A 26,052-nucleotide genomic window follows, 5' to 3' on the forward strand; every position below is an offset into this window, starting at 1 on the left:
CAAGGCAGCCGCCGCCGCTTGCTTCCTGCTGTTGTTCACTATTTCCCTCGTTCCTGACTATGCCAGCTCGTTCTCCGCCCGTGTCCCCCGTTATGCCCGAGGTTAATTGGCCGCCTATTCCTCCACCGGCGGACTCAGAACTCGACAGAGCCCTGCGCTTGGAGGAAGAGAAGGAAGCAAAGAAGCGGTCGGACGCGATCGACCATGCGATCGAGCTGGAAAGAGAGGAAATGCGGAAGCAGCGGCATAACACGAAGATTGTCCTTCTAGGTGAGCCAAGACACGCACTAATCTCGCTATGATCTTCAAAGTGAGACTGCTACTCTGCTGCTCTGCTTCTCTCCTTGTGAACGTCAGGACAGGCAGAATCCGGGAAGTCCACGATGCTCAAGAATTTCCAGCTACACTTCGCCCCGAAGGCCTTCCAAGCGGAAACCGAAGCTTGGCGCGCAGTCATTCATCTGAATCTAGTTCGCTCAGTCAATTTCATCCTCGACCTCCTCCGTGGGGGAACAAGCAGCGGCTCGAACCGCTTCTCACCTCCGGCAAGTCTTGATGATCTTCGCCCACTGCGAATGCGTCTGTCTCCTTTGCGGCAGGTCGAGATAATCCTAGTCAAGCGGCTATCAGTGGACAACACGTCTCGTGATGCTGCCGGCATCGATGACAGCACTCCGTGGTACTACGGACGAGCATCGGAGGTTTCTATCCGAAGTGGGTCGGGATGGAAGGCATTGCTGTGTCGGCACCGGCAGCAGTTGAACTCGCATGCAGACGAGCTGGTCAGCGCAAGGCAGGTATTGGATGCTTGTAGGGACGATATCGTGACATTGTGGTCGAATCCGACGGTGCACGCCGGACTCAGAGGGGAGGGCGTGTGTCTGCAAGAGCAGTCGGGATTGTGCGTCGAAGTGTTCTCGTTCTCGGGCAGTAACTCTATGACCAATCCTGTATCCAGTTTCCTCGACGAGGCACTTCGAGTGGGGCATATCGACTATGAACCTACATATAGTACGCACCTACTTAATAGCTTGGATGAGGTCTCTTCTTATATCGAAATTCAGCGGACGTCCTTCGGGCACGCTTGCAGACCATCGGGGTAGAAGAACACCACCTAACGTTTGAGCGACGTTAATATCCTTAGTCTTCTGCGTGAATTACTATTAACGGGGTGTTGTTGCACAGTCGCTTCGCGTGGTGAGAAGTGGATATTCTACGACGTAGGGGGTGCTCGGGAACAACGAGGTGAACATTGGAAATCCATGTTTTCGCTTCTTTGATAACGGCTATTGTCCAGCGGCTTGGGTACCATATTTTGAGGATGGTATGTAGACTCCCATCACGGATTTGCTGAGGTTCTCAACACGACAGCCTAGTGAACGCCGTCATTTTTCTCTGCCCAATGTCCGCATTCGACGAAGTTCTTCTAGAAGACAGAAGCGTGAACCGGCTCGTACGTCTGCCATTCTATTTTATTGGGGAGTGTCAATGTGTAACATCTAATATGCCACAGCTCGACTCTTTTAACCTATGGAAAACGATCTGCTCGAGCAAACTCCTTGGCGACAAGAATTTTATATTACTGCTGAACAAGAGCGACATTCTAAAGACCAAGTTGGAATCTGGAGTATCCTTCGTACGGTACGTCAAGAGCTACAACGACGAGCCAAACGATGCGGAGCATGTGTCGGAATGTAGGTTGCAGCGCTTCCATTCCGTGTTCCGGAGAATTGACTGTATGATGGACCAGATCTAAAGCGCAAATTTGTTTCTATGCATAGGCATCTCTCGCCTCGACGGAGACACCTGCACGTGCACATAACCTGTGCCATTGTAAGAATCCTGTGCCCTTCCCCGGCTGTCTGCGGCAGATGCTGAAGTACTGTTTATATTTCCCATAGGACATTAGTGTAATGTCCGCCGTTTTGGTTCGCAGTACGTCTTCGAATTTCTATTTTCTAAGCTGTGGTCTTGTTCTAAATTGTTGGTACTAGTTAGAGAAGTTATCATTATGAAAAATCTGGCTGCGACAGACTTTCTCTGACCGGAGGGTATCATTGTAGATAATGAATAGATTATCTTGGGCACGCACGGCCGGCTGCTGGAGTATTTTTGAAGTGTATTTTTTCTGTTGTATTTCGCGTACAATTTCTTACGAGGGAAGCGCTGCCTCCTAGCGGCAGAGACCTTGCTTGCGAAATTTGCCACTGCATAGATTCAAACGCTTGAGACGTCGCAAGCCGAGTCGGGACTTGTCGTGCAAGGTTCAGATCCACGAAGGAACCGGGGAGTCAAAAAGCGCGACAATTATTTAAGAGGGTGGAGACCTTTAAGCAAGCAAGGTAACATCGTGACAACCTGCTAAAGTGTGTCACGCGCTTTACGATCGTCTCACACTGGCGGTCACACGTTCCGACGTCATGTAGGCGCAGCAAAGCTCTGACAGCAACCACCACGCTGCATACCTGCACAGCGGCGTTTTCTTAGCCATTTAACGGAATTTTCTAATAAACTCTCAGCATGGTTCGAGCGTCAGACGTCCTCCTCATCCTGGTGAGCGTCGAGTAGGGTGATGATTCTGTGGAACCTTTTTGAGGATCGACTCAATTGCTAGGTCGCCATTCTTTTCCCTCCAGCCGCGGCTGCATTTATTACTGGCTGCAGCTGTGATCTGCTTATCAACATTCTCCTGACAATGTACGAATCTGTGTAGACATCGCAGAAAGTCGTAGCTGACCCCGTCTTAGCCTAGGATACCTCCCTGGACACATAGTGCGTTAGCCACTTAGAGGCGCATGCTCGCGGACTTGTCTAACATCTCATATGCATTAGCACGCTTTCTGGCTTATCTACAAGAAGATGCAGGCTGAGGAGCGTTATGGTCGCGGTGGATTCCAATGTCAGTCATCATGTCTTAGTGTGAATATTCGCGCTGATTATTTTGTACTTCCTAGATGTTGGAAATGGCACGTATGAGCCGTTGTATGATGGCCAAGGTATAGCACCTGGCATTCAAGCACCTGTCAACTACGGCGCCACTGCTGGAGGCCACTATGTTCGGTGAATCAATGCCGAGGTTGAGTACTGAATACACTTCTTTTATGCTCGTGTGATGTCCATTGTTCACGAAAATGAGTAGATTCATGGAACCTTGTCATACTTCTGGTACCCCAGTCTCTATATTTAGATACATCAAGTTCGTATTGAGATACCGCAGCTTCCACCTGCGACACGACGACTACATCACACAACTCCGCCACTCGTGGATCGTGCACGCCTTCGCCATCCTTCGGCCAGCAAAGAGGTCGAATTGAATATTGTATTCGGCGTCGACTGGCAAGAAAATTCCGACATTAACTTCCACGCAGCGCAACTTTGGACAGAGAGCCCGTAGTAGTGGCGACAAAGAGGAAACTGTTTCATCTATCATACGACTTTCTTCTTGGCTGAGATAGATGATGGGAAGCGATAGATACTCCATAGCTGGCCAACGTGTCACTGTTATCAACACGTCGGACAGTACCTGTGAAGTCACACCGTGTATGAGCGGACCACTATGCTCATATTTACTGGATTCCTCACCAAGAGACCTATATCTTGATATTTGCCATTGATCTTCAGCGCTCGCAGATGCGGACAGGATTCGACCAAATCATGGACCAATGCCGTTGAGACGAATTGAATGCTGAGCTCAAGAGAGACTAAATGAGCGAATCGCTCCCTCAGACCATCACGCAAAGCCTCCAGGCTTGCGACGCTCGAAAATGGGTGAATATCATCTCGAGAGTGCCCATTCTCGTGAGATACACCTAGAGGGTGCTCCCCCGTTATCTCCAGATGTTTTATATGTGCAAGGCCCTGCGCATACAGTTTGACGTCATTCCATGTCCCGCAGAACATGTCCAATGAGATCAAGGTCGCGGCAGATCCTGTATTCATTTTGACATAGGCATCCTTCTGCGAAATAGAGAGCAGCTTCAATGAAGGACAGCATGATGAGAGGAAAGGGCGCCAGTCGGATACAGCACCACACGGATCGACGTCAATTTCCAGCGAGCGCAGAGACCCGAACTTCCCGAGTGCCATGAGACGTGATAGGAGGTGCGCTTCCGCAGATGATGTGGGTATGCTCATCAGCTTATATGACAGAGTTTCGATGTGAGCGGGATGAGGTAACAGAGGACACAAACTCTGTCCACTTCGAGAGACAGTGATCCCACAAAATGTGAGATGCTTAACGGGGAGGGCCACAATGCAACCTTGTAGAGAAGTATTCACGTCTTCGAGGACACAACACAATTTCAAGTGCAACGACTGCAATACGAAGTTTGTGGCCTGTAGTTGGAGTATGTGTGATGTTCTGAGTGTGACGTGAGTCAGCGTAAGATGCTTTAGATGCACCAATCTGGGTAAAACTTCGCGGAAGAACGTTTCGACAACGGTGTGTTTTCGAAAATCGTACTCCAGGCTGCAGAAATTGGTGATCGTAGAGTCTTCCGCTGGATAATACGCCGGAATAAGATGGAAGCTCTGCAACTGAGGCGCAATCCTATCCCGACTCGCAAAGGCGAGTTTACGCTTTGTCTCGTTGAGTAGATAGACATTAAGTGGCTTGATAGTGCTCTCAACTGGTCTTCTCCAGCGTTGGACACCAAGGGGTGTAGTTTCGCACTCGAATTCGCTGTGGTGGGGCTGACAGTAGGCAGTATTGACGATGAACCGCGATGACTCGAAGAGGAAAGACTGTGCGAGTTCACAAAACGCCTTGCACGTCAATGTCAGGTTCTCTAGAGTCGCGATGGAGACGGTATTGCCATTGGTAGTACGAAAATGAGAGAATATCGTCAGGAATATTTCGCAAGGAAATGGGAGTTCGTGTTCGCTTGTTGGAGTGGCCGTGAAACGTGTCGGAGTCAGCTGCGCCGGACTGTTGGCCCGAGGGTGAGTTGCCAGTTGTGCGCCATTGGCAATTCCGGTACCAAGGGGTTGTAAAACGTAGACCATGACTTCAAGGATATTGGACACGTATATAGCTCTTTATGCTGATGTGGAGAGGACCTTGCGTTGGTGGTAGTGCATTCGCCTTCTGAAGGCAATCCAGAAGACTATGCGACCCGACTTCGAGATTGGCCGACGAGACTACGCCGTCGTTGCAGATCACCTGAACGCCTTGGAGTTGCGTGACTGGAGTTCAGATCGCGCAGAGTGGAACACGAACCTCAGTGTTCCGTGGAGTATGAACACCTGTAGGGGAAAAATCAGATACGGATAGAAGACAGTACGCGAAAGACTCACCCGCAATGCTTCCGGCGGTGTTGCACACTGGGCGATGGCGTACTGATAGATGACTTATATAACAAAGATGAGCTTGTTCTCGTAAAGTAAAGCATTGATCTGCCATGGGCGCTATTGTCTCGTATCTCGTCGCGATGCAATCAACAACGATTGTAGTATTAGCGCTCACGACGTTACGGTGGCATGCCAACACTTTGCATCCTATGCAGCCGTGCGCCTCATAGGACATGGGGAAGCCCAAGATGTTTGGCGGCTCCACTTCCGGCTGGAGGATTGATAAAGTCCGGAAATGGTTGATCCTCCTGGTGTAAATTTCTGCAACCCACATCAGCAAGCAACGCTGAGTACCAAGGCAAACCTCGAGAACGCCGGCGGGGTGGTCAAAGATTATTATCATGTGCTTGACGTGATAACTAGCCATACCGACAGCTTGCCGATAGCGGCCTAGTAGAAACAACGAGCAGACTTCTCCAACTCCCACAGTGCTGTGGCGACGTCGCCTCACGATCCTAGATATAAGTAAGCCGATGAAGCAACCTCAAGCACACAGTAAAAGTATACAAATGGGCTTGAGTCGCTCTCGCGATCGAAATCGAGCTACTGCAGCCAGTTCGGTGCATTTTCTCTAGCTCTTGGCCACATCCCTCGGGTCTTGTGGTAGTGTAGCATTCACGGCAGGGCATTTGGTCGGATGACTGGACGAGGACCAGCGTTGGAGTCGGCACGGTTCAGGCATCAGAGCCGATGTCCTGTACTGACGAAGTCGGTGTAGAGTATCTGGTCACAAACAGTTTCACAGATTATCCTAAGCGCACGATGGGCACGGTGGCGTACCAGTGAGTTTGTTATGTGTACTCGCCAGGGATATTGGGGGTTACGAAACTAGGATTCTATCAGATCTTCGCCAGGCTGCGTCGCCACGCGCATTGGTAGGTTCTCGAGGACCATTCTGTCAAAGAAGTTCCAGCGTTGAAAGCCTTTGGGCGGACAACGACCTCAGGCACTGTGCGGTAAACGGGGCCCGTCCTCGGTTGCATCGAATCCTATGCCACACTATCGTCACAATAAGCCTTGCAAAAAGACTATCACAGCCACGTTTTTCTGTTTTATTGCTGTGAAGTGGACAGAGGGATGATATCAGGATCTAGAAGCAGAGCAACAAATAAACGGGCTGATGAATCGAGAGATCGTGAAATATCAGGAAGAGAATTCCGCGTAGAAGTCCATCTGACTTCGCAGGTCTCCTACTACTTACCAACAACCCCCTTCCGCCAGTGCTCGACAATGTACTCATCAGTCAACGAACGGTCATCGGCAGGGAGGGTTGAATAGTACTGCATGATATGCTGATGCATCATCTTTGCCCCACAAAGCCTGCATGAAGGAGATTCAGACATAACTCAGTCTTGGACATTCTGTCCGAACGTGAGCAGACGAAGAGGAAAAGGTCTCCCTAACAGGTTCATCTCAGGGCATGATGCAGATGCAGAAAGGTGAGAGATATTTCGTATCCGGAGTAGAAGTTATCGCTGTCAGAATAGAGGACGACGCCTATACATGGTGTCAACTATGGCTGCGGATTGGGGACAGCGCTGGCTCACAAAATGACCTTCTGCACGAAATTGATCGTTAGGCACTAAGCTCCAACGCATGGCGCAGTCGTGGGCAGCAGATGAGCCGCTGCGATATGTAGTAGACTACGAACTCCAGCGACTCTAAATGAGAGAATCTTTTCATATCCTGAAGTCCTGCGAGCACGTACTCTCCCCGGGGGGGCGGAGGGGGAGGGAGGTTCCTCGTTTGCAGCCATCAGGTAGAATAAGGCAGACTCGATTGCCTAAGAGCGTAAATCATAGCATCATCCCAAAGTCCACAAAATAGCTCGAGGCAGGGAAGATTGAGATACTCCACTGAAGTAATACTGGCATTCCTGCGGTAGTGTAAGACGTCCTGTTGTTTCAGTGAAGGCAGCGAGACGCGAAGAAAGGGCATCAAACCTGAAAGGCACCTCCGACTATGAAAATTACGTTTCCATGAGTCACAAATAACGGTTCCTGAGCATCAAGACGGGAGAGAAAGTCCATTTCAATAGCTGCAACTCGGGGCCAGCGTGATGATAAGCACAAATAACATGGCAGAAACTCAGTCTGTCTGAGATGAGGTAACGGATGGTATCTGTTTCAGCTCGTTGGAGCAACGACGGAGGGAGATGGCGAGCCGCTTGGTACGGACTCGGAGCATCGCAATTGATCCCGAAGGACCGTATCGACTAGAGGATGTCTCGACTAGAGGCGACATGAAACGAGAAACAGCGAGTGTACGAACGCCGGTGGTGCGCTTAACGTCAGACACGGATATCCGAGGTACGAGGTTGAAGCAGAGTGTCTACCATCTGCCTTCGGGAGACTACGCTTAACCAAGTATGTGCCAATTCGAGGTGTTCGAGATTGACCAGTCGTGACAGGACAAAGGTGTCGACAACAGCGTCTTCAAGGAGATCATGCCTGCGTGAATCCATGGCAGGGGAAATAGGACTCGAATAGTTCACTGGGACAAGACGGCAACTATTTAGCCGTCCTGCGGCCTGAGTGTTGGAATTTCTGGGTGTTCGAGGTTGGATTAGGGTTAGGGCTTAAGCTCACCGTGTTTCTATCGCTTACACGGTTGCTCCATCCTTGCCAGGGTCAAACGTGCTCATTCTCAGTTGAAACGCTACTGGTGATTTCAATACCGAGATCCCCTCCTGGCCCACGAAGCTGTGGCTTCATATTCTTGATCGGCGAGATGATCTCACGATGACGGTGAGAATACTCCGTGCTGTAAATACAGTGAGTAAACGCATTTGGCCGCGCGGAACGCGCAATGGATGGTCCGACGCGTCCTTCATCTCAGTGGTACGCCACATTTGTGGTGTAGATGGTGCTTGCATTGGCCTCGACCAAGATCCGTCTCTATTGACAGGTGACAAGCAAAACCGCGACTTTTCTTGGATGTGGCTTTGTGTGTGGCCTCTCAATCGGCGCAGCGTGCTGCAGCCGTTGCTGCGGTGACAAGACAAAGGCTTTTGGTTGAACCCTTGGGTATATATAGAGGGCCTCAACCCATCCTTACCACCACGTCGAATTCCGTCTAAAAGTCTGTCTTCCTCAACGCCATATCTCCACATCACTCACCAATGTCTTGGTCCCACACCTCGGGGACAGCCTCAGACAATGTGCGTATTGGGTCCGAGACATGTATCTATGCCGCTTCTAACTCTACTGTTTGCTTGGCTCGTAGTTGCCAACTGAACAACCCAAGGCCACATTTGGGATCTTCATTCAATGTCCCGTAAACGAAAACTACACTGTCAGGTATCTGCCGGTGTTGTGTCCCCCCCCTCCAATGCCACGTGCAAGCCTCACCTTTCGTCAAAGTCATTCTCATCTTCAGGACGAGAAGATGGACGATGACTACGGGGAGGAGGTCATGGCCGGGAATGGCGAAGATGAAGGTGAGGTGGACGAGAGCAGCGAGGAGGAGGTGGGCGAGAGCGGCGAGGAGGAGGTGTGCGAGAGCGGTGAGGAGGAGGTGGACAGAACAGAAGATGAGGAAGAAGACATCGACGATGAAGTTGACGCCGAGTCGGTCAACAGTCGCCCAGCTACTGTCCGCCACGCAATCCTTCGGAAAAAATACTTGCCGGTGCGTAATCGTCAAACCTACCCTGCATTGCGCGAATTTGATCATAGATTGAAATACCCAGGTCAAAAAATACGAGAGGTACGGTTGCCTCTGGCAAGACTGCAGCATGACATTTTCGTTAGCGAAAGATCGTCTTCGGCATATGAACGGCCACTTCAATTCCCAGTGGATCTGTCCAAATCCAGCATGCCAGAAAAAGTCCCAGAGGAAAAGGACCTCCTATCGGAAGGACGCTCTTAAGCGTCACCTCAATAAGCGTACGGATCAGGAACAGCCCCAGAGGATGGGGATCTTCTCTCGGAAGGACGCTCTTAAGCGTCATCTCGATAGGAGTACAGTTTGCTGCGGATACACCCCTCGTACGCACGAAGGCGACGTAGATTGGACACTGTTGGAGAACGGTCAATCTGCCTTGTGGGAAAGAGAGGAAAACGTCGTGCAAATCCGCCGCCCCTCCGCCGCCGATCCCTTAAGGACGGACCTCGATGCGCTTTGGGCGCAATACAACGTATTTCCCTGGCGCGGCTAAATGCCGAACGTGCAGACCAAGCATGTCTGCCGAAGTGCACCCTTTGGTTAGTATTTATGCCCTATGATCTTACCTTTGACGTCTATGCAGTGTATGGCTGCTCTCATCCATAATATGTTCACATCAATGTTTATGCAACGTTTATGATTATGACATGACTTTTTCTATGTAACCCCAGTTGTTCTTCGCACATTGTTCGCACAAGCGCATTTAGTGTTGCGAGTCGAGTCGAGGCGAAGCGAGCTGGCACAACTCGCCAAAACTCGGTCGAGCGAGTTGGCACGAGTTGGCCAACTCGATATGCGGTGAGTTGCCGTGCCGTGTCGAATTCAACTTGGCAACACTAACTGCGCATTGGAAAAATCTCACGCTCATGAATCACACCAAACTGAAATAACTGAATGCACGCTTTTCACATCTATTGAGGGCGCGTTGAGGCCCACGTTCAGCACACGGCTGAACAACAACACACTACCACCCGGTGCCACGCCACACTCTACTATGCAGCGTCCTGCAGCGTCCACACACCACGGCCAGCACCGGCCTGACCTCAAGCGCAGTACGCCGTCCACCACACGGGATGTTGAGAGTCCCTAATACGATTGGTACGCTTGGCGAGGGCACGTTGAGGCCGTCGATCGTCTACAAGCAGGCGCCCCCGGCACATCTAGTAGCGGTAGTGGAGCGGCTTGTAGGGGCCCTGGATTGGGATGTCCAGGTACTCGGACTGCTCGGTCGTGAGCGTGGTCAGCTTCACGTTGAGCTGCTCGAGGTGTGCGCGAGCGACCTCCTCGTCGAGCTCCTTCGGTAGCATGTGCACGCCGAGCGGGAACTTCTCGGGCGTCGTCCACAGCGCGATCTGGGCGAGGACCTGGTTAGTGAATGAGAAGGACATAACGAAGGACGGGTGGCCGGTGGCACAGCTGTTATACAAAGATGAGTATTGAAAAGATATCCGAGAGCGGTGAACATACCCCAAGTTGACCAGACGACCCTCGGCGAGGAGGATGAGATGACGGCCACTGGCGAGAGTGTAGCGGTCAACCTGGGGCTTGATGTTCACGACCTGGGTTGCGTTCTTCTTCAGCCATGCGACGTCGATCTCAACATCAAAGTGACCAATGCTGCAGGCTGTATGAGCATAATGCCGATCGAGCACGCTAATAAACAGACTGACTTGGAGACGATAGCATCCTCCGGCATGAGCACGAAGTGCTTGCCAGTGATGATGTCCCTGTTACCGGTGGTAGTCACGAAGACGTTGCCCTTGGGGGCAGCATCCTCCATGGTGGCAACCTCGTAACCGGCCATCGTAGCCTGGAGCGCGTTGATGGGGTCAATCTCGGTCACGATAACACGGGCACCATAGGCAGCGAGCGATTGCGCGCACTAACTTTGAGTGTAAGCGATGTCTCATGCGAACGAGTAAAGGCACGTACGCCCTTTCCGACGTCACCGAAGCCAGCGACGACCGCGACCTTGCCGGCAAGCATGACATCGGTCGCACGCTTGATACCGTCAACGAGTGACTCGCGGCACCCGTAGTAGTTGTCGAACTTCGACTTCGTGACGGAGTCGTTGACGTTGATGGCGGGCACCTTCAGCTTGCCCTCACGGAACGAGCGGTACAAGTGGTGAACACCGGTTGTAGTCTCCTCAGAAACACCCTTGATACCTTCGAACCGATCATTACTGCTTGTAAACGTATAACAGACAATAGGGAGCTCACCCTTGAGGTATTGGGGGTACTTGTCGTGCACGAGCGTGGTGAGATCACCACCGTCGTCGAGTATCATGTTCAGAGGCTGGTTACCAGAGAAGGCGCAGAGGGTCTGGTCAATGCACCACTGGTACTCCTCCTCAGTCTCGCCTTTCCACGCGAAGACTGGGACGCCAGTAGCAGCAATACTGAAAACAAATCAGAACATATACAGAGATAGACTAATGCGAGAACATACGCAGCGGCTGCGTGGTCCTGAGTGGAGAAGATGTTCTGCAGCGGGCCAGATCAGTTCGCAACAGAGGCCTGTGATAGGTAAATGAGACTCACGCAAGACGACCACGAAACCTCCGCACCGAGCACGACCAAAGTCTCTATGAGCACTGCAGTCTGGATAGTCCTACAAGATCCGTAGGCTGAGATCATCGATAAAAATACTAAAAGCAGCGGCCTACATGTGAAGACATCCTGCAATGCGAGCACCCTTCAAGGGCTTCGTCACGCCATACTGTTGCAGCAATCAGTGTCGACACGTATCTGGCTAGGCAGTAAACTGTATACCTTCTGCCTCATGTACATGAGACCAGGCATTTCGTGCTATAAAAAAAAGGCAAAACTTGTCTGATCCTTCATTCCGCACGTATGCACCCATCACTGACCTCAGCCAGCTCGATCTCCTTGCGACCGAATGCGGCGAGAGAGACATCTGCGCGATACGACTGAACATCGACGAGGCAATCGTAGGAAAAGAAATCTCACCAGCAACCTTGAAAACCATTTTTAACTCGTAAAAACTGGCCGATATGAGTGGATGAGGGAAGAGATGGAGGGAGGTGAGAGGAAAGAGCAGAAGCTGTCGAGAACTTAAGAACATTTTCCCTACGCGCGCACACGTGCTGTGGCTGAATTGCTTACCCGCACCTGCGCTATCGCGTTGCGGGTCCTCTGAGTCTCATGTACCCTCATGTCTACTCCAATCCCACACCCTTCTCCCCAGGGCAGCTGCCGTCTCGCAGAACTGGTCCAATACAAGTGTGAACTGGAAGTCTCGAATGTGGGAGTCTCACAATACCACTGCTGGCCTATCATGCGCATCTTCAGAATGTATGTCTCAACCGTGAATATTCCGCCCCCTCGGTGCTCACGCATGTGGCAGATGTCCTGGCCGACCAGCCGTGGAACTGACCAGATTTGCCGAGGTGAACGCCGATACGGGGGAGATCAGCGCCCCCCCGGAGTCAAGGTCGGTGCTCGTCCCCGGACCAGGGTGGGCGTGTACTCAATATATTCGCGCTCACACAGTGCAAAGCTGCCGAAGGGTAAACCATGGCGTGACATCGTTCATAATGAATTAAAGGGGTCTGGGTAACGGTAATTCTAAGATTCCCACCGCGTACCATTGGTGGAGTTCTGTCCGTCGGGTTGACTGGTAATGCCATGCCCTATCCTGAACCAGGTCTAATTTGGGACGTAGCGTTGCAATAGGTTGTAAAGGTTCTAATCATGTGCAATGAACGGTGCTCGTGCACCTAGTTACGTTGCAATCACTGGTAAGTGAACTTTGAATACTTTGATAACTCACTCATGTATCGTCAGTTTTACCGCGTTCACCATATCTAAAACTGTGGATTCTGAAATGCATCGTACGAAGTGCTCATTTATTTATGCTTTCTCAGGTTCCACATGGACATGAACTCCATGACTATCAATAGGACTTCTATGACATGTTTCGCAGTCTGCAGTGGCTGAGCAGGCAGGAGCATCTTACAAGCATGCTCGAATGATTGTTGCTGGGGGAGCAAAACATAGATTGATGATGTCTGCTTTTGCTGTCCATCCGTTATATGGTCTGTCGGATTGATGTCAACGAGTTGAACTCTTGGGTTTCTGACACAAAGCAGATGCCGGACATCGCAGTAAGCATCACGATGTTCTCTGGTCTGCTGTTCTGCTACTGGATACTACAGACTGTTCTTCGTACGCTGGCAGGCGTGATGAATTGAACAGTTTGTCCTGCACAGTATTTCCTCTGCAGAACAGCAGACATTCACATAATTTAGTATGTCGCCACGTCAGTGCAAAGTATCAACTTCCTCCGCTTCCCTGTTCTTGATATCCGTCGACGTGGGCATGTCCACGCTGTTGATTTCCGGAGCAATTGTGCCTTCTGACATTCTCATCAAGAACATACATCGTCTTCTTTTCCTGATTTAGTGACGCTGATGATGTTGTCTGTGCAGTGTGCACAGGAACGCCGTCGCTGCTGCGCCTCGAAGATGTCACCCGTGCGGACCCGTGGGCATAGAGCCTATACACATAGATCCAACACGATTGTGTCAATTCGTCTCTCCATTCCCGAGCATCTCTATCTGATGATATTGGAAGGATTAACTCTTCCTGCACCTGGCAGCACGTATTGGGTCACTAATCCCGTGAGTCATCAGCTTCGCTGTTCTCGTTGACATCTCCCAATGTCATCTGTTTCCTACCCCATCATGCAGTGCAGTCACTCGCATCTGCAAGCGAGTAATTAACTATCGTTCCGTTTGCGCGAGATGCTTTATCATCATGTTTTTTGCTGAACATTTGGCGGTCAGTTGAACACCCCAAGCCATTGTGGACGTGGCCATGCATCGTCCGCACCTCATTCAAGTAGCACGGGGCCGAGCTTGTGTATTCATCGATCGGAATGCCTGTCCATCACCGATGGCGGAAGCATCCAACCCATCCTCGCAGCCTGTATTACCCATCGTTGGTGATCACTCACAGCTTCCGTCTGCTCGGGTGCAGTGGGCGTGGACATCTTTCGTGTGAGGCGACATCCTAAGTACTAGAGAAACCCGTATAGGTTACTTTCTGAGTCTATACAGCTTTCCCTCGCAGTCATGTTTGGGTATCGTGGGGTGCCATCCGGTCGTTACGCGTATGTTGGGTTCTGCTACGCACTTACCTGCATTCTACTCTGCAACGTACTTGGATGTCCTGTTAACACACTGGCGAAGACGCGACGTCCGTGATTGCTATTTTTGAACATCCACGGGACACGGAACTCGACTGATTCGCAGGGCAACATCTAGAACCAGCGCCATGTTTGTAGTGCAGTTGTGTTGCAAGTTGGAGCACAGCATGTTCTGTTTGGCGCCCGATTTGGGCTCGACGCTGGATTCGCTGATCTCAAGTTTGTTTCCAGGTGGTTGCAGCTGGAACGTGATATCGGGACTTTGACAGCCCCGGCGGCACAGTTCTTTGTCTTCTCTCACTGTCCAATTTCGTGTTGTGGTTGAGATTGATCATCACCGCTGCAGGCATGCGAAGAGAATCCCTTACCAGAACTCGGCTGTCTCCTGGTCAACGTTAATCTTTCTATTTGTGCTGGACTCATTGCATAGGCGTGTTCTCCACTCCATGACGCAAGGATCAGCAAGGCTGCCAGGCTGATCAGCAATTGAATAATCTCCCGTCGAAGCCGCGTCCAGCGGCAGCCTAGGGACAGTTGATACGATATTATGCATGAAGCCTAGCAGTGCAGTGTCTGGTCAACGTGCCAGTAAATGAACTTCGGTACTACTTTCACACTGATCTGCACGTTGTACTCGTATATGGATGGTACCCAGGCATGTGCCAGTTGGCGCCCGGGCCAAGTTCGTTCAGCCACCCGATCCAGATCGGAGCGTCTAATTTCCTTTCGTGATTCTGCGGTATCCCCGGAATTTAATCATGCGGCCTTTATCGATCTCCCCACAGCCAGCAGTTGCAGGTGAAGACCGAGAGCAGGTACGGCCCAGAGGCTGCGCCGTTGCAGTATGTCGAGCCTCTTGCAGGCACAGCAGAGGCAAGTTGCCGTCAGCGGCAAGTTACGCGCTAGTCGTGCGCAAAGAACAGTCTTCCTGACAATTCAACGTTTCAACCCTTCAAGTTATTTACCGGTATGTCGCCGTTTCCGCAACACGAAGATCATCCTCATATCTATTTCTGAGTAGGAAAGGCTGGCATCAGCGGTTGCAGACGTACATTTTATGTTCGTTCTATGTGATATTGCTGTTTGTTTGAGGCTGTGCCATGCCTGACGACGTGCAATTCGATGAGGATTAAGCGTATGTCGTATTAACGATGTACACGCCGTCATAGGTCGTATGTCAGCTCGCCACTCTATACGTCGCGTACTGTCTTACATCATGACCCACTTGGTAGGTCCAAACTGATGAGACACACGGTCAGTTTCACTAATCGCCCTGCGCCGCACCTGTACAGGTCGTTCCCCCTTCGCCATGGTCGCCAAATTGTACGGAGAATCGCGGCCCCTCGCGACCTGATCATCTGTGTGTCCTCAACGACGCACCGGCCGGTTAGCGACCGCATGCCGCCGATTGCGTTTGCTCTCCGCTGGCCTTGCCTACTCATGAAGCAGTATGCACTGCCAAATGATAGGCCAGATGTTTTACTTTAAAGGACGCTTCCTCGAGACTCTGTTCGACACTGGCGTAGAGTAGCCTCACTCGAGTTGGCACCCCTCCTGCTGCACCACCACCTTCTTGCCCTTGTTCACTGTTGATCCCTTCTCCGCACGCGTCTCCGCCACAACCCTCGGCCTCCTGACCTACTTGCTCGTTCTCAATACCGACTATTTTGCCAAGTATGTCGCACGGTCCTTATGGAACATGGTCGCCCCAAGGGGTCAAAAGTGAAGCCACCCAAGGCTCGCAGCAGTTCTCCAACGCTCCTGAAGCATCGAGCTCATCCAGAAGAGCTGGACCCGGTGGTGCTCAGCAGTACGGTTATACCGAAGGTTATCCGCAGGTATGCTATACCTTTGCGGTGTCAGATGTGACAATGAGTCTGATCGAAGCTGTGCTATCTATCTTAGACCGGGTCGTACCGACGTTTCACTGAGCGTGGGAATGTGAGACCGCCGTCCACCAGTCCGACGTCAAGCTTGTCGGGCGCCATGGGCGACGCACATATTTCTTCGCAGTATCAGTCCTCGTCGAGTATGGCATGGGCCCCATCATCGCATGCCATGGGAGACTATGTCATGATTCCTGACCAAGAAGGAAACATGCAGCCGTACCTTGCTAGTCCACCCACGTCTGTCCCGTCTGCAAGTCCCTCGGGTGCTTTCGCTTTGAGCCAGCAATATTCTACATATTCTAATATTCCATCCGGGACGATGTCTTCACCCGCTGGCGTACCCTCCCCGGTATACGCTGAACCATTCGCTTACCAACAGTCCCAAGCTCGGTCTGTCATGCAGGCCTCGCCCAACATGTCTTCCATGACACCCTCTCCCGTCGACGTTCCTATGTCCGCAGCGACTGTGCCAATCAGCCGTTCATCCCGTTCAGCCCAAGAGAAAAGACTGGAAGACGAAGTCCGTCGTCTCCAGCAGAAAGTTCACGAGCTCGAGCTCATCAACGAATCGGCGCGCCAGCGCATGAAGGAGCTCGAGCGCGAAGCCTCTCGGGGCGGATACAGAGCCGGTGGGTCGTCTTCCGCCGCCAGCGCTCTCCCTTCCCCTGTCCAAACACCGACCCTTCCGCCGGGCATGCAGGAGAACTGGCGCGCCCGCACGGACGCGCGTACCAAGATATTCTGCTCGTTGAACCGGGCAGGCAACGCGCTGTGCGCGTGGCACGACTCTCGGCGCGAGCGCAGGGCATTCCCGCCCCGCATGGCTCCTCCGGGACACCTGAACTGTGGCTGCACCTTCGACGAGGCTCTGTTCGAGGAGAGCCTCGCGCGCCACGGCGTGGGCAGCTACCACCCCGGAGAGAACGTGCGCATGGATCCCGCCCTGCGGAACCCTCTGTTGAGACTCCTGCAGCAGAGGTACGGCTATCAAGATGGGGATTTTGAGAGGGACCCCGCTACCGGTAGATGGGTTGACGGGGAGGGCGCCGCTCATTGGGAAGCCAAGCTTGCAGCGGGTGCGGCAAGCACCAAGAAAACTCGAGGAGACGAACGCCGCTAAAAATTACTCCAAATCAGGACTCTGTGAGCGTATCTCCACCACCATACATCCATCTGTATCGCTTTTAGTTCGTCTTCGTTGTTTTCAGTTTGCCTTTGGTTCGTGCTATCGCGCACTTCACTATAGAGTTGTCCTAGATGAGTGTCACCATCACTCCCACCTATTGCATCGCACCACATAGCTTACAGCATCAGCATAAACTCTCTCCTTTTTTTCCCACTCATTTTACATCCTCTACTGTAGCTTTTAGGCACCCACCCATCTAGAGATAGGTAGGTACGCATCTGACTTGGTCATATCTGTATCCTTAGTCCTTCCACGTATATGGATAACTATCTTGCGGACTCCATCCATATACACTAGTAATACATAACATGTTGGAATATGTATTCCACGGAAAATCGTGCTCTTCGCCGATGAATGGCGAATTCTTGGGCAACATGCGTTTTACATGCACTATTGGGGTAAGTTTCGCGTCCTCCACACGTCGAGCCTCTAGCTTTGGCAAGTGTGTTAGCGCAACAGCAGGCTGTGGCCATCTTTGAGGGTGAGACTACGACCGGAACACGGGTTGTTTGATATAGTACACAATGATCCATGTGGGATACGTTCGGCCCTCGCCCGCCAGTCGGACTGATCAAATTGCCGTCCGCTTGTTGTACTACGTGGTCGCCGGAAGCTCACACCGATGTAGCCACACACTACCACACTGCTGCGAACACATCTCAAGTTGATGCGTTGGCGATGGAAACACTTGGTGCAACCCGAACATCTTGGCAGGCTGCCTCACGCCTTAGATCTGTGTAGGCTATGCAGCACCGCCGCCACTGACAGCGTCAACAGATTGATGGTCTGCGTGGCAAACATCGTACATGTCCCAACAGTGTACAGTTTTTTTTTCTAAGCCTTGGACCACGTTAAATCCACCCGAATGCCTGGCATATATAACTCACTGACGAGTCCCGTCCTGCGCGGCGTGTGACAGACGCGATCACGTGCTCGCGTTGATTAGTCACAACCACGGTGACAGTCATGGTCACATTCCAGTCACACCTCCCCGATTTCTTTCTCGTTCCCCCTCATCTGTTAATTATAGGTCACAGAATTCAATCTCTGTACGATTCACAAGTGCAGGATTTCGAAATGATCGTGTTTGTACTTGTTCTCCTCCTCACCATTTTACCACCGTATTCCTGTGGGTTTTCCTGGGCCAAACTCAGATCACCGGCAAGGCCTCACATCGGCACCCAGTTCGATGGTAACTGGCAGCAGCGAACAGTGCCAATACTTTTACTGATTATATGTAGTAGATGTACTGGGTACCGATGAGATTGCCATGATCTTGCGAAACGCAGGTATGATAATGGTCGCTTCAGCACTCCATCTTTTGCTACGCGTTTAACACGATCTTAGAGTCTCTGGAATCATACACGCGTGAAAGAGATTGTTTCCGTCATGCCGCCGGACGAATACAGATGCGATGCGGGCAGTTGGACATGGATGAAGGCGAACGGATTAAAGGTGCGCCTCTTGTGAAGTCTCCACGTCACATCGCAGTTTTCACTGAAGTTCATTACCATAGCTGCAATTTCCATGACGCTCTGCGAACTCGCAACTGCAAAGCACCATGCCCCCCCACTTGAGTGTGCATCATTTGCGCCGGATGCTGATACTCCTGACACTTTGTCCTCAACTGAATCCCTCGGGTGTTGTGTGGAGTAAGTGTCGGTCAATTCTATTAATCAATCGTTGAGGGGGTCGTTCTACTAGCGCGCTCTCGCGGAGTGCACAGTACTGGTCAAGCTACTCTGGATACCTACGTGAAGTACGTGAGTATATGCGGTCGACTGGTCTTCGAGAAAACAGTAGGATCTAAGTCGAACTTCCCCAGCGCAACTATGCTACGCCTTCCGAAGATGGAACGACATTGGTTTGTTTCCTGACTTTCAGACGGATAAAGTACGACTCACAGCACGGTGCAAAAGATACAGCCAGGGACATATACAAGAACGCGACAATTGAGAAAATGGCTTTGCTCAGATATCTGAATGACCGTGAGATACGGTTACATGAAGGAAGCCAGCTTTCAAGACGCATTCTATCCGTTCGTCCCATACCAGCTGCCAGCCTCTCACCGAGTCTCATGCACGCAACTTCATCTTAGGACATGGAAAGGATCCTAGATGATTTGCGTTTGTCGATAATGTCCTCGGAACTTGCCTCTGACAAGATGATGAATGGCATGCAGGCGGGTCTACAAGAGGTGATAACTTCTGGCTTGATGTGGCGGCAGAGATGATTCATCTTGCGAAAATTTCAGACCGTAGTCGTATTGAGAGACGCCCTTTATGAGGTACTGCAACACAGCGAAGATACCCAGACTCGTGCTGCTCTGCAGGTCCGTTCTGCGATTGATTCTGTCACAGATCGCGTACGGAATTTCCCGTGCTCGTGCAAAATATGTTACTGATAGAAGAGGTAACCGTGCAGCATGCCGAGTCGTTGGACGGACTAGTTCTCGCCTTTGAACAGTCGCTCCGGTCAAATGTAGAGCAGCTCTTTTTCCACATGGAAGAACAACATCAAAACGTATTCAATGTCGCGGTCAGTTTACAATTCTCAGCACACATTGACCTTTTGCGACGGCAAAATCACAGGATACGTTTCGATTACGTTCAGCAGAACTCAGCACCAACCTAGAAGTGATGCAGGAGGTAAACTTCATGTCTCCTCCATTCTTGTTGACAAGTGTATCCACATCTCCTTCAGTCTGTAATCGGTCTTCTCTTAGTCACATCTCAAGCGGTTGCCGAGCTGGAGATGCATGTCGAGCAAGCACACTCAGCTAACCATGCACAGCTTGCCGCGACCGACTCTGCCGTCAGGCTCACCGAAGCGCTCACTGAGCTCACTGACAAGACACACGCAGAGATCGAGAAAATCAACGGGACTGCCCTCGCTGTGAAGCAGGGCTTGCTTTCTGGGTCGTTTGAGCGTGAAACCTTTGGTTGGTATTGGTCCACATGGGGCAAAGCGGGCGTTGTATATTTGTTAGAGATCATTTTGCGAGGTAAGGATTGGTTACCTGTATGTTTGTGATACAGAGCTAATATTACCGCCTCGCAGTCAACCCGGTGTACCTGGAGTATCTTACGGGTCTCCCTACGGTCCGCATGTTGGCTCTTTGCTTCCGCCTAATCTGGCATTTATTACAAGTCAGCTTCTCTTCGTTGATGGTCAGTAACTTTTCAGTGTATGGAGTAAATTTCATATCCCGGAAACCTTACTATTATGTCTCAGAGCATGGCTGTCCTCCTGATCTCGCTCAAACGGTGGCTCCCTACTCTCCGAAACGTTAATGAAGAAGTTTGCAATAATCTTGCAGAGTTTACTGGGTGCGTCCTAGTCTTTTTGTTCCATAGTGGCTCATGTATCTTCGTTATCAGGGTGCTCCCTAAACAGCAAGCATGTCGCTCTCCTGTCGGTGTTGCGCAGTGGTCTTCATCGACGCCTCTTCGCTACGGCTATGATTCCTACCCTGTGGCAATCTCTCGGCGGCAACGTCCTCGTGTCTCTCGGGTACCGGACAGACTCTGCAACCCACATCTCGACACGCCGCTCTGAGTTGATATTCCGGTGCTTCGAGCCAACTCATTCGCATAGTCTCCGACGGTCAATTACAATCTCGCAGAAACGGACTCATCAAGCATTCGCACATATTCTGCATTCAGCCTTATACCCAGCATAATTTATTCACGGAATGTCCTCTCAAGCGTGTATCGTTTAGTTCTCGCACTTGTCTGTACTTGCATTTACCAGTATCACGCATCATGTCCAATGCAAGGGTCACCTCCGCGTATGCAGCCTAAATGGAAGTTGTTCGCGAGCACAAGATTATCAACTCTCGAAAGACGGGAAACCTCCCGCATCAATAATCCAATCCGTACACGAGGTCCAGCCAGGTATACAGTAACAAATTAAACATAATCACTAAGTATACTTTACACCCCGTTCTATGCAAAGTACTGGAGCCCGTGCTGGTGTCTTACCAGTTCCAATCGTCGTCATAGTTCTGTGCGCTTTCAGCTTTGAGCCCGGGCTGCGTGGACGGCCGCGAGTCGGGGATCATCACACCACCCAGCGCGAGGCCCTCGTCGTCGTCCTCGAGGAGTGAGACGCTCGACGTGGGCCCGGAAAGGGGCGATGCACCGAGTGGGGAGGACGCGAGCGGGGAGAGCGTAGCGGCGAACGGGTTCGAAGAGACGGAGACGGAGGAGGTGAGCCCGCTATGTGCTGGCGAGGGAGACGACGGGGATGGTGCGGCGAGTGCGGCGAAGAGGGAAGAAGAGACATCAGAAAGGAGAAGCGAGGCGCGTTTCTGGCTCCTGGTGAATCTGCCACGGTGCATGCATGAGTTAATGATGATCAGAGAGATACGGAAGAGACACGCACTTTTCACCCTTCTGTAGCTCCTCCCATTTCTTCCCGACGCTGCTGCCCACGGTGCCCATCCACGACGACACGGGGCTTGCGGTGGGGAAGCCCGTGGACACACGTTTCGACGCTGAGGACCCGCCGGCGGACCTGGGAGGTGTGGCGAAGTGCGGTGTAGATGGTATAACAGGGGACGGTACAGGGGATGATGAGACCGAGAGTGCGGGCGGATGCTCCCGCGACTTGCGGCGGTGGATCTTTGCTGCCTGCAGTTCGGTCGCGGTCGAAGATGGTGAGATCACCAGGTCCGTGGACCGTTCTGTAATCGTTTCTTGTGCGCAGTCACGCGATTCCGATGGCCGTAGCGTTTCGTCGCCTTCGTCCATTTCGCTTGGAGGTTCGTCATACGCGAGAGATGATGCCGAGGAGAGAGATAGCCGCACGCTTGACGCGTTAGTGAAGCGCGTGGAGGTGGTGCCTGACGTTGACACGGACGACGAGCTTTGCGTGGTTGTGTGCCCCTTGTTTTTCCGGCCAGATATGGCCGGGCTCACCGACGAGAGGACAGGTGCAGACGAGAAATCCCCCAGGCCCGCAGCGAAGATGCGACCCATCTCCTGCATGCCCTCCTTAATCCCCTCTAGTACCGCGCCGTTCGTCGGCGATGCGACGGCGGACAAAATTGATACGGGAGATGCAGAAGATGCAGGAGAGGAGTATGCACGATCCATACCCTTGCTGACGATGCGCTCCCACTTGCGCTTGAGCTGCGCGAGCTCGGCTTCGTGTATGGCAAGTTGGGAACGTAGCTCTAGGCACTTGGACTCTTTCTGTGCAATAAAGCGCAGTAGGTCCGCGTGTCTTTTGTGAATATTTCATGTCATGTCGTCAGTCGTATCTCATGGTGCTAAGAGCGTGGTACGCACTTCTCCGTGAGCGTCAGCGGTCCCAGTTCCACTGCGGGCGACAGAGAGCCCATGGAGCCCGTACTACGCCTGTCTCCCCTTCTACGAGTACTAACGACCTTCTTGCCCAGAGAGCTACTGCGTTTCAGGGTGGAGCTGGCTACCGGGGATCGCAAATCCCATTGTGGAGTATGGTCGCTCGGATAGTACGATATAGATGACTGGCGGCGCGGCTTGTTGAATGCGCGCACCGTAGGGGGTGCGCTGCAGAGCCCTGAGAACGTTGGAGACGGGCAAGAGGATGCAGAGAGCGAAGGCGGGGCGTTTGGGACGTTGCTATCTACAAGTTGAAGTGGGCGGGGACCGGAAAACGAATGCGGTCGTGACGTTCTTGAGCTCATTGTACGAATTAATGAAGGGCTGTGGTCAAACGTCGTGACATTAATTAGAGGCCGTCGAGGTGGTAGCAAGTGAAAAGACAGTCGAGCTTGACACGGTCGGGATGAAGTTGTGAATATTCGGCGTCTACTACAACCGCACTGATTTTCGGAAAATCATTGCAAGGTAGAAATTTACTCTTGCTGCTGAGCCCTGAGGCGCGAATTCTGACACAGCTCATAGCAACCATACGTGTTGGACATGGTGCGAAAGTGTAGAAACGAAGGCGCAAGTCTGTCTGTGCGGTGCAAAGTGTCTAGGTCTATTCCAAGCCAAAGATATGGACATGGCGCTGAGCAGAATGCTAGTGCTTCGCTTCCTCCTTCTCTGCATCGGCGACGAACTTCTTGATGCTGTTGATCCTGGTCAGTTGTCGACAGTTCGCCCTCGCTAGGTAGGAGATGAATAAACACGTACAATTCCTCTTCCTCACTACAAACACAAGATATTCTCAGTATAAAACCAAACGAGAGCAGAAGACAGCATACCTCGAGCCAGCGGTGAACTTTACGGTCTCCTTGACCTGCTCGATGGTCTTGGCTGGCGCAGCAGTCTCTTTTTTGCCACCTGCGGACAGCATGCCGAGACCTACCGCACCAAGGATGGTGCCAATGGCGAGGTACTCAGTTTTGACGGCACGGCCTAAGATAACGCTACAACATTGTCATTTTTTGGTCGCAATAAAAGAGAGAACCATAACATACTACGACATGGCGGGAGGAACGAGTGTAGAGATGCTGGTCGTGAGGAGCTACTAGTGAGTGCCCTCTTCGGGACTTCCCGGCAACTGCTCTGTTACATAGTTCATCAAATTCAACGACCACTGTACATGTTGCATACTTATCAAGCAACTTTCTCTTCACCTTGAACATGTCGCAGCAATGACATTGTCAGATCACATATATATCGATGCATTTGATCAATCCGTTCCGACATAGTCCGGTCTCCGTTTTGTACGCCTTCTGATCGTGCTGCTGCCCGGTGTTCTTGTCTATCTGCATTTTTCTGCCTATGAGACCCCTCTTTCTATTGTCGCGTTCCAGGGTTGCACCTATCTCGATTCTCAACGACGCGGAGGCGTAGTCCGGACCAATGTATCTGGCGGCTACGGATGCTGACGGCTCCTAAGACAGATCTGACCTTACATTTCGTATGAGAGGCAGAAATTTGTCAGTCTACTGAGTACTCGCCGAGCGGAATCCAATCAGGCTAACCGCCCAAAAGAACCCGGCATCTACGAATTTGTGCAGGTCCGTGGATAATTCCCTTAGACGCCATCTCTGTATCCGGACAAAAAAACCAAGAATTTGCGGTCGACGCCATCTCACCATCCGGACATTTCGACCCCTCAAAGGCCGGAACGCCATCTGGTCCGGACATGGTGGTGGCTGTCGGCCCCGCAGGGGGCCCCGAAAGGCCGAGAAGGCCCGGAATGCTCCGAAGGGGCCGGAAAGGGCCCAAAATTGCCTTATTTGGAGGTGCCCGAGCCGATGCCATCTTCATTATCCGGACAGAAAGTCCAAAAAAAGGTCATAAAATGTCCGGACAAAGAATCTGAAAATCAGCAATTTTGAGAGATGGCGTCTAAGGGGATTATCCAGGGTCCTATTTGTGCCTCCTCGGGACACTATCGACGCCACGATCGGTTGGTCTGTTCGTACTGTGGTAACCGGTACGTCATTACGCGACTACTTATTTTTTCATGCTTTTTCATCCAAGAGATTTATTGGTGAGAGGTCTCTTCCTTTTTGCTGGCACAGTTTCCGGAGACATGAGACAGGGTTGTACCTTGGTGCCTCTGTGTGGTGCCGGAACGCGCTGTGAAGACAGTCAATCATAGGCTTAAGTTCCCTGAGATCAAGTTTCACTTGGCTCTATTACTGCGTCATTCCCCTACTTGTTCTGTGGCGGTTCACGTATTATAGATGTTTGCGCATTTTGTCTTCTGCCTGCAGGGCGCACACGTTATCGCATCTAGATAGCATCTTGCAACGGTCTCATCTGCTTGGTCTGTTTTTATTCAGGTGATTATGCTCCTGGTGTGATGGCGTCTCAAGATTCATGCACTTCATCCGGGCGAACTCCACGACTCGAATTTCTTCAGTACGAGATGCTGATATCCACCCTTCCCGCATTTATTGTGGCATCCTGCCTCAGAGGCACTATCTGCAGCATCCGTACTCGACGTGCACAAGGTGTTTCGGAGACAGCCTTCGGATTTGCTCATTCGGCTGCAACTGAGATATCTGATCATCAGTCCGCATCCTCTGACCACTGGTGGCATGTGTCGCTTGCCTCGTTCCCGCTCTCATGATTGGCATCGCGCCCGTATCCATGACTTCGTCTCCTACAACTTTGTCTTATCTCGAATGTGTATGGAGGAGTGTTCCGCCCCGAATGAGGACCTGAATACATTTCGTTGCGGCCTCAAATGCTCTTTGCACAGGCTTGCATCCTGAGATCACATGGATGGTGCACAGCAGAATTCCACGTCATATCCCCTACATAAGTACCAGCTGGCTAGTACTTCCCTTCTGTGAGCAGGCGCGTGCTTATCGATTCTCACCGTCTGCAGAGATGCGAACGGATACCTCCCATCTCTCAAAACAACCATGAGAAGCTGATTTCATTTCTTTCTGGAGAACGCTTAGGGTGCGTATGAAATCCTCGTGATCGATAACCTCGTACTTAGCGCCTCGGAGTCTTTGACCATGCTACTTCACGGCGGCTGTTCCCCCGAAGTGGCTATTGGCTACTGCCGGTGTTGGGTGCAGTTTTCCCAGTTTTCCCGCCGTGGCCTCTCGAGTGCAAGGCACCACGCTGGCTGGTCGCGACTGGGCTGTGAACGGTTCATCGGTCCAGGTGCCACACGGCCATGAGACCCCGCAATCAGATCCAACCTGTCCCGCATCACTTGCGCCACTGCACTCTTCTCATGGGATTCTCAGAGGATTTGGGCAGGTGAACACCTGGATATTGAACTCGGAGGCAGGCGAGTTCTGCTCGACTTTCAACTTTCCAGGTTGGCGATAGAGGAAGCACGTGATACTCACAGGCACGCGGGCCCGAGTGCATTTCC

The 26,052-nt window shown here is 51.7% G+C and overlaps 9 protein-coding genes across 9 annotated transcripts; 6 read left to right on the forward strand and 3 right to left on the reverse strand.

Annotated features, from left to right (window-relative positions):
* Positions 1-59: 59 nt before the first annotated feature.
* Positions 60-2,044, forward strand: SCP_1102050 (G-protein alpha subunit; the record flags this gene model as incomplete). Its single annotated transcript, XM_027762640.1, has 11 exons — positions 60-270; positions 358-901; positions 959-1,011; positions 1,065-1,130; positions 1,186-1,245; positions 1,298-1,324; positions 1,377-1,453; positions 1,514-1,694; positions 1,751-1,833; positions 1,902-1,935; positions 1,995-2,044. 11 exons carry the CDS (start codon positions 60-62, stop codon positions 2,042-2,044), a joined length of 1,386 nt encoding a protein of 461 aa, XP_027618441.1.
* A 476-nt stretch (positions 2,045-2,520) lies between these two features.
* SCP_1102060 (UPF0057 membrane protein) lies at positions 2,521-3,064 on the forward strand (the record flags this gene model as incomplete). Its single annotated transcript, XM_027762641.1, has 5 exons — positions 2,521-2,553; positions 2,615-2,697; positions 2,748-2,772; positions 2,833-2,899; positions 2,955-3,064. 5 exons carry the CDS (start codon positions 2,521-2,523, stop codon positions 3,062-3,064), a joined length of 318 nt encoding a protein of 105 aa, XP_027618442.1.
* A 5,406-nt stretch (positions 3,065-8,470) lies between these two features.
* Positions 8,471-9,508, forward strand: SCP_1102070 (hypothetical protein; the record flags this gene model as incomplete). The annotated part of the gene is made up of 3 exons (XM_027762642.1): positions 8,471-8,509; positions 8,575-8,979; positions 9,041-9,508. The coding sequence occupies 3 exons, from the start codon at positions 8,471-8,473 to the stop codon at positions 9,506-9,508; spliced, it is 912 nt and encodes a 303-aa protein (XP_027618443.1).
* Positions 9,509-10,175: 667 nt separating this feature from the next.
* SCP_1102080 (Adenosylhomocysteinase) lies at positions 10,176-12,006 on the reverse strand (the record flags this gene model as incomplete). Its single annotated transcript, XM_027762643.1, has 11 exons — positions 10,176-10,431; positions 10,483-10,632; positions 10,686-10,897; positions 10,948-11,183; positions 11,238-11,416; positions 11,467-11,501; positions 11,559-11,628; positions 11,684-11,736; positions 11,790-11,825; positions 11,888-11,934; positions 11,988-12,006. The coding sequence occupies 11 exons, from the start codon at positions 12,004-12,006 to the stop codon at positions 10,176-10,178; spliced, it is 1,293 nt and encodes a 430-aa protein (XP_027618444.1).
* A 186-nt stretch (positions 12,007-12,192) lies between these two features.
* SCP_1102090 (hypothetical protein) lies at positions 12,193-12,597 on the forward strand (the record flags this gene model as incomplete). Its single annotated transcript, XM_027762644.1, has 3 exons — positions 12,193-12,332; positions 12,385-12,471; positions 12,531-12,597. The coding sequence occupies 3 exons, from the start codon at positions 12,193-12,195 to the stop codon at positions 12,595-12,597; spliced, it is 294 nt and encodes a 97-aa protein (XP_027618445.1).
* Positions 12,598-15,863: 3,266 nt separating this feature from the next.
* SCP_1102100 (hypothetical protein) lies at positions 15,864-17,196 on the forward strand (the record flags this gene model as incomplete). The annotated part of the gene is made up of 2 exons (XM_027762645.1): positions 15,864-16,025; positions 16,093-17,196. The coding sequence occupies 2 exons, from the start codon at positions 15,864-15,866 to the stop codon at positions 17,194-17,196; spliced, it is 1,266 nt and encodes a 421-aa protein (XP_027618446.1).
* Positions 17,197-18,339: 1,143 nt separating this feature from the next.
* Positions 18,340-20,820, forward strand: SCP_1102110 (Nuclear fusion protein; the record flags this gene model as incomplete). Its single annotated transcript, XM_027762646.1, has 15 exons — positions 18,340-18,454; positions 18,507-18,551; positions 18,610-18,717; positions 18,779-18,914; positions 18,967-19,025; positions 19,088-19,126; positions 19,182-19,300; positions 19,361-19,459; positions 19,517-19,627; positions 19,687-19,800; positions 19,854-19,910; positions 19,966-20,266; positions 20,323-20,432; positions 20,497-20,591; positions 20,643-20,820. The coding sequence occupies 15 exons, from the start codon at positions 18,340-18,342 to the stop codon at positions 20,818-20,820; spliced, it is 1,686 nt and encodes a 561-aa protein (XP_027618447.1).
* A 421-nt stretch (positions 20,821-21,241) lies between these two features.
* SCP_1102120 (predicted protein) lies at positions 21,242-22,936 on the reverse strand (the record flags this gene model as incomplete). The annotated part of the gene is made up of 3 exons (XM_027762647.1): positions 21,242-21,590; positions 21,649-22,491; positions 22,557-22,936. The coding sequence occupies 3 exons, from the start codon at positions 22,934-22,936 to the stop codon at positions 21,242-21,244; spliced, it is 1,572 nt and encodes a 523-aa protein (XP_027618448.1).
* A 341-nt stretch (positions 22,937-23,277) lies between these two features.
* SCP_1102130 (hypothetical protein) lies at positions 23,278-23,685 on the reverse strand (the record flags this gene model as incomplete). The annotated part of the gene is made up of 4 exons (XM_027762648.1): positions 23,278-23,326; positions 23,391-23,405; positions 23,462-23,626; positions 23,678-23,685. 4 exons carry the CDS (start codon positions 23,683-23,685, stop codon positions 23,278-23,280), a joined length of 237 nt encoding a protein of 78 aa, XP_027618449.1.
* Positions 23,686-26,052: the final 2,367 nt, after the last annotated feature.

Source organism: Sparassis crispa (assembly GCF_003851025.1).
Source record: "Sparassis crispa DNA, contig_000011F, whole genome shotgun sequence".
NCBI lineage: Eukaryota > Fungi > Basidiomycota > Agaricomycetes > Polyporales > Sparassidaceae > Sparassis > Sparassis crispa.